This window comes from Pyxicephalus adspersus, chromosome 4 (genome assembly GCF_032062135.1).
Source record: "Pyxicephalus adspersus chromosome 4, UCB_Pads_2.0, whole genome shotgun sequence".
NCBI classification, from domain to species: domain Eukaryota; kingdom Metazoa; phylum Chordata; class Amphibia; order Anura; family Pyxicephalidae; genus Pyxicephalus; species Pyxicephalus adspersus.
This window is the reverse complement of record NC_092861.1, coordinates 110151753-110162381: the sequence shown is the minus strand read 5'-3', so window position 1 is coordinate 110162381 and position 10629 is coordinate 110151753. Positions and strand designations below refer to the sequence as shown.

General features: G+C 36.8%; 1 protein-coding gene across 1 annotated transcript; it reads right to left on the bottom strand.

The window, feature by feature from the left end:
- Positions 1–610: 610 nt before the first annotated feature.
- LOC140329161 (sulfotransferase 6B1-like) lies at positions 611–9832 on the bottom strand. The gene is made up of 7 exons (XM_072409283.1): positions 9513–9832; positions 7656–7765; positions 6030–6119; positions 3815–3941; positions 2773–2867; positions 1932–2088; positions 611–829 (listed from the first exon to the last, which is right to left on the bottom strand). The coding sequence occupies exons 1-7, from the start codon at positions 9709–9711 to the stop codon at positions 702–704; spliced, it is 906 nt and encodes a 301-aa protein (XP_072265384.1). The 5' UTR covers positions 9712–9832; the 3' UTR covers positions 611–701.
- Positions 9833–10629: the final 797 nt, after the last annotated feature.

Genomic DNA, 10629 nt, shown 5'->3' with positions numbered 1-10629 from the left:
AACAGGATGATACGTTAGAAGCTGGAGGCTTCTAGGGGCATAGTTCAGTGTTTAATTTATTTCAAAGTAGGCCTACACATGCACACTTGTTGTGTAAAATTCAAAAAATATTAAAACTTTTAAAAGTTTATAAACTGTTATGTTTTGCGGCTCCAGATTATTTTTCTTTAGTGGAAGAGGAGGCAAAATGGCTCTTTTGATAGTAAAGGTTTCTGACCCCTGGTTTAGGGTCTTATTCCATGACGGCTTATCTAGGAATCCTGCTGTGACCTTTCAAGACACTTCCTTGTATCCTTTCAATATCTCACCAAATTTGAAAGCAGGACAGCAATTTGCCTTGGATGTATAGCTGGTGGCCCATGGGCTATTTGGGCACAAGAAGTCCTGCTGCATTTCCTCCCTCTATGGCTACACCTGGCAGTCAAGAAATTTCAATGCCTCTTACTGTGATTAGGTGTACTGTGTATAAAGGACAGCTTTATTTATATATAGAAATGATAATATCTGCAACCATTAAAGGTAAATCCCATCCAGCTGCTGAGATTTCTATGTAAATACACCACTTGTTGGATAGGGTCCTTAGACTGCTCACCATGTCACCATTTGCCAATTTATAAAACAAATTACATCGGCTTTATTGATTTTGTACACATATCGTTTTGATATCTATAAATCTAGAATTATAAAAATCTGTCTTATCATCATTTACAATAAATATTGTATTTCAGGATGTTTCCTAGCTTGCTTCCTGCTAAACATGCTTCAAATTTTGCATCCATTTCTTGACTTTGAGCTTCTGAGAAGTAATTTTTCCAGTCTCCAACTTCTCCTAGAATTAAACAGAAGAATATTTTAGAACCAAGTTACCTGTCTTAATGTGAAGATGGCCAAAAGAATGCAGAAAAGACTGCAAATGTCAAATGCAAATCATATGCACGTCATGCAAATTGCAAAATCAAACTCACCATATTTATTGTATTGCTATAATGTTATGTTTAAAGGAAAAGGAAAACATAATACAAATTGTAAATCTTGCAAGATATTACATATTATCAAAACCCAAGAACACTTATGTTGAATACTACAGTTTACCAGTTCATAGATGTGGTAACTGTGCTATTTTCACCTACGGATTCTTTCACTTCTTCTGCCCTAGCGTGACAACCCTCACCATCTATGAAGGAGTGTTACCCTAGGACCAGAAATGTACTCAAACTCAAGGAATCATTAACGTATAGGGGGGTAGGCAGCAGAAAATGACTTTTGTTTAACCTTAAATTCTTTAGTGTATTTGAGTATTAGAAATGATTTTTTAAGTATCTCTAGGCAAAATGTTTTCATTTTAGTTTTGGTCAGATATTGGACAGTTTAGAACCACTGACAAGTTGCTGCCTGCTATCCCATTTTAGAGTTGCCCCCAGACAAGAGTAAAGGGGAAATTTTCAAACAAGGACATCTGTTCCAGGAACAGCTCTCTAGGAGGAAGGATTACATTGTAATCTGCTTTTAAAACATTGATCACAGTGATAGGGTTATAAAAATAAATTGAAATAATAAATCCAAAAGTTTATTCTATTATTGTACCCTTGTGTGGACAAATTAAAAAAAGTTAAAATTTTTTAATAAAATTATTAAACTAAATGTATTGTTATATTATTTCATTATTTTTAATAATTATTATTTATAATTATTAATTATATTAAAATGTATGGTTTGTGTTTTAAACTTTATCATACCCGGGAGTTATTCCTAAGAATTGCAGGCCTAAAATACTCAAGAAAAAAAAAAATATTGAGTATTCATATACTTTGAGTTGTAAGGGAGGGAAAAAGGCAACCTAGTCCTTGGGAGTAAGGTGATACTTTAGGTTCTACATAACCAGGAATTTACATTTGGTTGAATATATGATGCATTGTATGTATTTGTCTTACCTTTTCTAAAGATTGCTTTTCCCATTTCACCATGCGTGTTTTTGGAGTTCTCCTTCATAGACTTAAATGTTCCTTTATCAGCAATTAATTTAACTTGTTCTTCAGTAAGAGGCATAGAAAAAAAATCAGAAATTTTCCTAATTGATCCTTCTAGATCCTATATGAATAGCAGGGAGAATGAAGTAAGTAAATATAATCTAAATTATATATTGCTAATAATTTCATGTAACAAATATAGGTCAAATAGTTCAATTTTAAAGTGATTCGGCTGATTTACTTAGGAAGTTATGACCCTCTTTCAATAACTTATGTGAGGTTTTTGTCTGATTGTCATAATTTATTTTTTCTGCATATGTCTAGATAATTGAAGTAATAATTTCCAAAATTTATTGAGCAAAGGCTCTCACCTTCTCCAGCAAATCAGTCTCTGTCACTGGAAACTACAAAGGGCTCTATTTATAAATGGGGAAATATGACATTCCTTCAAACATTTTTTCGTGAGAATCAATTACTGCCATTGAAACACATTGACCTGAAAGATAACCACCTGTTAGATGTCAGATTCCCTGTTTTATAAATTGAGCCCCAAGTTTCATTTTGTTACCCTGCACTCAAGTTGAGGTGCTGAGTTTCTTCAGGAGCCAACTATGCCGGGATCGTATGCATGCACAGCTAATTGTGCAACAAAGAAAACATTTAGATAAGAAGGTAAGTTTATTTTATTGCAGAGGGACATCGCTTGTCCTTTTTACAATAATAACCCTGCTCATTTTTTTAAATGTAGTTCCACTTTAAGCAATTGCTAAGCTTTCAGTACATGTACTGCAAAAAATGTACCTACCTCTTTCATTTCCTCAAAAGTCATCAACAAAATTGTGTCTAAGTCCAGATGTTCATTCCAAGCAACAGCATGGTCAAAGTAAGAACCCCAGACCACTGAAATGAATAAAAATGAACATTATTCATACCAGGGCGTTAACTCTAAGTACTAAGTACTAACTGGTCTTAGTACACGCACCTTCACAAATGACAACGGCACAATGGTTTACTACACTGAGGTGGAGAAATATTCAAAATTAAATGAATGTGCACTAATCAAGTTACTGTGTTTATTTATATAAAAAAATAATGCAGTGCGTTAACAAAATGTATGAGTTGATGTATGTGTTGTAGATCAGTGCAATGCAAAAAGATTTAAATACTTGAATGTAGTGAAGGTTGTACATAACAAAATTGTTACATAAAAGTGACTATTTCAACTGTATATTCACTGGCACTCCTCAAAAATGTCACAATGTTAAACCAACTGTATTTAACTACTGGTGCTTTTGGAATATTGAGACACTCAGGAAAAGGCCAATTGATTTCCGTTGGCCCCCTATGAAGTCCACCAATGACAAAGACAAAATCAATGTGGGTTATTCACATCTTAGCTATCCCAGTTTAGCAGCTTCAGATGCCTGGAGATAGCATGGACCACCTGACCTGTTAAAAAGTGCATCATAGGGAAGTAACATCCCGTGATGTAACCATGGTGGGGGAGGTGGATCAGAGAAGGTGACACTAAAATGATGACCCAGTCAATACATTTGTTGTGCTTCAACTGCATGTGTTGTTTTTTTGTTTTTTTTTTTTTACGGCTGGTGTTTTTATAGTCCCTGATTTGGCCAAAATTTCTGGTGCTTTGGCCATATTTTTCTAGTGCAGAAATGCTTGCACATTACTTTTATGGTAATATTTGTTAGCCCTGTGGGTCTTGCTGGCGCTGCTGCTCCTAATTGCAGGCACGGGCGCCGAGTCCTATCTTTCAGGTAAGAGATAAAAAGTAAGAAGGGAGTAAGACATCAAATACTTTTAAAAACAATTCTTAGTACACCTCTTACCTTTTCCACTCATGAAGTCTGGGAAAAATTCATCAAAACTATTGTAATCAGGAAGCATTGGGTTATTATTATAGAAATGAAACAGTGAAACAGCCGTATCCTTTGGATTGCGAAACACCACTAACATCTGCCAAAAAACATAATTACCATAATACTTTTAGCATCCTTAAACAATAGCAGAACAGGTAACTGTTTAAATAGGCTATCTATAGGCAAAATCCTAAACACATTGTCACAGTGTTCTTGCTTGTTTCTTATCATTTACATTTTAATACATGTATAACATTACAACTATGATTTTTTAAACTTATGCAGAATCAAATAGGCAAGTGGTAGCCATGTGGAATGTCTAGAAGAAATATACAACTAAAATATGTTCTGATGGATGTTGCACATTGCACCTTGGCCTAGCCCTAAAGCAGACTTTCCAGGTAAACCAAAGTCTGTTTTTTATCCAGCAACCTACTCCCCCAACAAAATTGGATTGGAGCCACCACTGTTGTGACATAGTTGATGTCCACCTTTTACCAGGAGATGGGCATCTTCTGCTTCTCTTTTTACTCTTCAGTAAGGAGGCTGGGGGAGAGACAAGACCTGTAATTGTTACATAAATCAAATTTCATGTCCTACCAAACACAATACCTAATATGTCCCTTGAAACTATATGGTAGCTTTTGAATTATGTTAGAGGCTAGTAAATAAAATTACTTTATATCACTCTACTGATGCTTGCACTGTTATACATCAATATTTGTTTGGAGCCTATATTATTTATTTTGGTATTACTACTAAATAGAAATAAGTGGTATGTTTCCTTGAAATGACCTTGCAGCAGAAAGTTTTTACACTGATAACTGATAATAAATTTCCTCATAAGTTTAATTTAATCATGTGTTGTTCATCCAGCACACTTCCTCTCTCAGTTTCCATCAGTTCTATCAGCAATTTGTGTATTTATGGGTATCTGTTATATGGGACTGATCTTTCGACAATGACGCCATTCATTTTTCCCTGAATTATTATAACAACACAGGAGGTTTGCTATCTAGCAATAAGTCTGTAACAAATAAACATCACAGGGCATTGGGTTGTTGGGATTTTATATCATTAGACAATGTGACACTAGACAGTCTGCTTCTGGGAACATAAACAAACATTTTTGAAGTCATCAAATATGTGTATGTGTTTTTATTTCAGTGAAGCAATTTCTCAATATGGTGTGCAACTATTGTGTTTTTTTTTTTTTTTACAATTAACTCTCCATGAGAGTGTTTGCTGGGGAATGAACATGGCAAATGTACCACAGTACTTATTCCAGAAAGGGGGTGAATATCTGGTCACCTACTTATTAAAGAAGATACCATCATAAGCCATCCTGGACACACCCCCACCTGCTTTTCTGGATGAATGAATGAGGCTCTGTCCCTCAGCATTTGTATCACCCAATGTTAAAGGAAGCATGTGGGAGGTCTACACTCACTGCCCTGCCTTTTCTGGCCACCCAGATAGTATGCATGAAATCCCAAAGAGAAACCCCAAGCTTTTTATTTTTAAAAAAGAAAAATTATGACCACATACTTAGTTACCCTCCCTGGCGGTATTCCCGAGTGGGGCTCAGGGTGAATTTTCCATATCAAAAGCGGTATCCCCGAGCCACACTTAGAGTGGAATTGCCAGGGAGTTTAAAAGTCTTACCAGGTACCAACGTTTTAGGGGGGTCCTCCAGCAATACCTGGCATCTTCTTCCCCTGGCGATGCTGGACGGACATCTGTGTAGCCTGGAGATGCCACGTTGGGGACACAAGGCCAGGGGAAGCAGATGGTGGCCGGGCATCTGCTCGCTAATGTGTGGCTGGACAGTGGACCGTGCGGCTGAGAGGCGGGACCAGGTGGGAAATTTAAAAAGTATTTTTACTTAATATTCATACCACCAGGGAGGTTAAGGCACTCTCTAAGTATGTCATTGAAAAGATCTGTGTAGTTTCAATGTTTTTGCAATGGTACTAATGACAGTGACAATTGGTCATAAAAAATAATATTTAGATTTGTCTATTAGCCTACATGTTTTGTCCCGGGATTTCCCTATTTCTGCAGAAATACATATTTTGATGTAATATCAGCAGAGTGGAACTGGAACGCTATTAAGGCTTATGTCCTTATTTCTACTAGAAAACAGTAAAGTAAAAGAACATTAAATAACACAGACTAGACTTACCTTTACTTTCTTCTCAAAGAATGATTTTGGGATGTCATCATAAATAAAGTGTGTCCCTAAAACTCGCGGGGAAGCCTCAGCTTTCAGTTTCTGTATAGTAAGCAAAAAAAAAAAAAAAAATCATATTTATTTGGAGAAAAAAGAATATAATTATAATTGAATTGTTACATAGGAATTATAGTTAGTCAGGTTCAAAAAAAGACTTTAGTACATTAAGTAGTGTTGGTCGAATATCTCACTATTCGATTTGACAGCTATTCCATCGAATAGGCCGATATTGTTCAGGTGATCGAACGTCGAATTCGGACACCATTAAAGACAATGAGGGAAAAATTTGGGTTATTTTTCAGGACTGTGTAGAGCAGGGGTCGGCAAAGTTTTATGGCCACTAGGCCATTTATAGGGAGGGCGGGAGCACACTAGGCCGCACCCGCCCTAATGGCTCCACCCACCACCAGGGAACGCCCCTGAAGTGAAATCACTCTCCTCCGTATGCATTGTGGAGGAGAGGGATTTACCTTCAGGGAGCTTTCCCTATTTACTGCGGCGGCAGAAGTATCAGCCACGGTAAATAGGGGAGCAACTGCAAAGGGGTGGCTCTGGCAGTTCCTAACGCCCCCTAGCCGATCTGCGGGTTGCCGGCTGGCATTAGGCCGGATAGGCTAGGGGGCCTTAGACTGGAACAAACTACCGGCTAGGCCATATCTGGCCTAAAGGCCGGAGTTTGACGACCCCTGGTCAAGACTCCCACAGGTCTGCACAACACTGTACAAGGCAAGAAAAATATCAGGAAGGTGTACTGAACTCATATGAACTCTCAATGGAGAAACTCCATTAAGAGGTCATATGAGTTCAGTACGCCTCCGGTCACAGCTGATTGGAGGCACGTGCCCTGCACCCACGTGTGTCCAATCAGCTGTGATAGCAGGTTCCTACTGTCCAGGTTCAATCAATGATAAGTACAGCCCAGGGATTGTGGGAACCTCATTTCAGGTGATTTACTGAGAAAAAAGGTAAGTGATAAGTACACACAAATCACATACATTTATTAAACAAAATAATAATTTCACATTAAAGTCTGGACTCATTATTTGCACTTATATTTTAACTTTTCAGGGAACCAGTAAGGGGTATTATGTACCCCTGTACTTATTCCCCATGGTTGGACATCTGGGAGTCACCTTGTGAAAGGGGGCTTCTGGAATTCGGAGCACGGATTCACGCCTTTGAAACACGTGTTTATCGGGTCGGTTTATCCAAATTTGAATGGCCATATTTGGGTCGAATATAAGGACAACCCGAATTCGAACACCAACACTAACATTAAGCTCAACCACAGTGAAAATACAATTATGCTTTTGTTTTTTGTGTATGCATTGCCTATAAAAAATAGAAAGGTTCTCCATACATAAAAAGTGTCTATTTTAATTTGGAAATATTTACAGTTATAGATGAATAAAATATACACAACGTATAAAATATCCTTTTTTTAAAATTGATGATGTTGACTTACAATGATATAAGAGGTGCAGTTCAGTTGTTACAAGCTACACTTCTCACTATGAACACAACTTCACATCCTTGTTTCCCAATTTGTACGACAAACCAGCTCTGTATGATACATACCTCAAACTTGTTGGGTGATTTGAATTCTATCAATGGAATGAGGGAAGAAGGTTGCTTTTTATGTACTGCATAGACTATGCTATGTAATAACAACATAGACCAGTTCGAGCCTGCAAAGATCAGAAATTGACAGTGAACAAAGCATCAATTAGGTTACTTAGGCATTAATTAAGTTATTTGTATTGGAGATAGGGGATAAAGATCGATGAGATTTTCTTCTAAGTTGCCAAATATTTTCCAACATCCACATATTTATATATACTATTTTTATTAAAGAAATGTACCACATTGTCTTGCAAGTCTGTCATTTCTTAACAATGGAAAATGACAGGTATACTTGTAAGAACAATCCACCAATACCTGCTGATGCCTTCCTTCAATAAGGCCCACTATTGTTCCATTTGCTTTTTTGAAGCCTTTAGTATCTATCCTGTTATATGACATTAGAGCAACATTTGACATCACCCGTTGATGTATTGCTTGATCATTGGCAGTTAATTGCCAGGCAGGGCACTGCCAGATCATGTGTACATATTGTTTTTCAGCATTTTTTTATTTACGAACTTTAGGACATACTGCATTTAGATAAATACAACAGGTCAAATCTAGTTTTAGAATTGTCATATACATTGTACTAGTGACACTATACACAGGAATATGCTGACGTGTATTTGACCACTGATCTGTATTTGACCTGCATGTGTTTCAAACACACAGCAGAGGTGAACAAATTTTAGGATTGATACTTTTAATAATATTATTATTACTTTTCTTTATAAAGTACCAATGTATTATGCAGCCTTGTACAATAAAAAACAACCCAAATTCTCTGACTGATCTGCGCTGTAAGAAGTTCCGTATATGTAGCAGTAACAATACTTCAGAGAAAAATATTCTTTCTATAGCAGAGCAGTGTATTGTCTTAAAAGGAAGTAGGTGGACAACTTCCTATTCTGCAAATGCATGCTAACTCACAGAAAAAACTATCCGTCTAAAATCATCCCACAACATTTCAATGGAATTTAAATTAGGACTTTGACTAGGCCTGCCTATTACCCATTTTTGCTTTGACTTTCGACTAAGTTTAGACAGATAGTCTCACAATCAGCAAAACTTCAAGAAGCAGAAAATGTCTAAAAAAATCTTTTGTTTGAATCTCCCCAACTGCTGGTAAAATAAGGAAAAAAATCTATATTCACAGTCTGATCTTTACCATCATATTTTGTTGGGACTAAAATGTCTTTATTGAGACACAGGCAGCAATAAAAAATCTGTAAGAACTTCTAAGCTTTTTTATCGATGTGTCTTCATCATCACGTTTCCTCAAATGTTCCAACATCCTATCCAACTAACAGAATAGGCCTGATTTATTAAAGCTCTCCAAGGCTAGAAAGGATACACTTTCATCAGTAAAGCCGAGTGATCCAGAAAACCTGGGATGGATTTCCTAAAAGTCTTTTGTTAGCAATTGTTTTCAATCCTGGTGCAGATCTATTCCGGGTTTGTTGGGTCACCCAGCTTCACTGATGAAAGTGTATCCTCTCCAGCCTTGGGGAGCTTTAATAAATCAGGCCCAAAATGAGAGTTTGACTTAAAAATTAAGGTAAAATACCAAAACAGAGAGTCTAACACTTTCCCTACAAAAAAGGTTTTGGCAAAAGATAGGCTTAAACAACACCGGCTAATCAAAACCTAGAAGGAGTTGATTTTACATAATAAATTTGAATTTTAATAGAGATTAGGTTTATATCCATTCGGATGTATTCTAGTAAAAATATTAATTTGTTAAATATTAGATTTTTAGTTAACTAATAGTTAAAGTTTCATACAAACATATTCTATTATGTTATCACTTACCACACTTGGGATAAGCCACTAGCATAACATCATCCTCACGTGTCTCAAATGTTTCCAAAGCCTTAAATGTGTCGATATCACATGTTGCAGTAGGATACATCACTCCATTGTATGTAAAAATCATCTTATCCTTTGGAATACTTTTTGCAGCTTCAAATGCCTTTGTGACCTCCTGGCCAAATTTTGTCATGTCTGCCATTTTAATGGAGGTAAGACTTGTGCAGCTGAAATGCTGAAGCTTTTTAAATTTGGCTACTGGTTTTCCTTGTTATTCTTCTGTGTTTCCTGACTACATTTACCATCTGTGGGAGAGGCCTAGATGTCTGTGTTGATATGCAACAGTACTCTGCTTAACCTCTTAGTGGCTGCAGGATTTCTGCTACGTTTTTACATCTCCATTAAGAAACACTACAATTAAAGGAGCATCAGATTACCGGATTCCAAATAAAAATTTGGGGAATTTGGTGTCAGATGGAGACTTTACATATAGTAGTTCTCACAAGAAACAATGTATAGAGGATAAAAGCAAGTCCTGGTTTTCTTTTGTTTTTAATAAACCAGTCTTGTACTTTGTTAGCCAACAATCAATGTAAAAGCTTGTAGCTTTTGGAGTCTGCAATTGTTTTAAGACAATTCCCAAACCTTTCAAAACTGTTCAGTAGCATAAAAATATAATATAATAAGGAAAAAACAAACACAAATAATAATCAACATTAGGGGCTCTATTTAGAAACAGTTCAGGCCATTGAAACATAGGACCTGGAAGATTCCCAGCAGGGAATATGTGAAGGAATGTCTGATTCTATATTTTATCAATAGAGTCCTAAAGTGCATACACACGTGCAATAACTGTCGTTGGAAAGCATCTTTCACGATCCTTTCCAACGACTAACGACTGCACGGCACATGAACGAGTGCTGTACATACAGCACCGTTCTGCTCTATGGAGAGGGGAGGTGGAGATCTGTGGATCCGCCAGAACCGTCGTTCAGACGATGGACAGATGAGAACCATTGCAAGTGTGTACGTAGCCTAAGAATTTTGAGTAGAACAGGAACCCAATCTGCTAATCCACTCAACTCCCTGCTATTTTAAATTCAGCTTTTGATTAGCTACA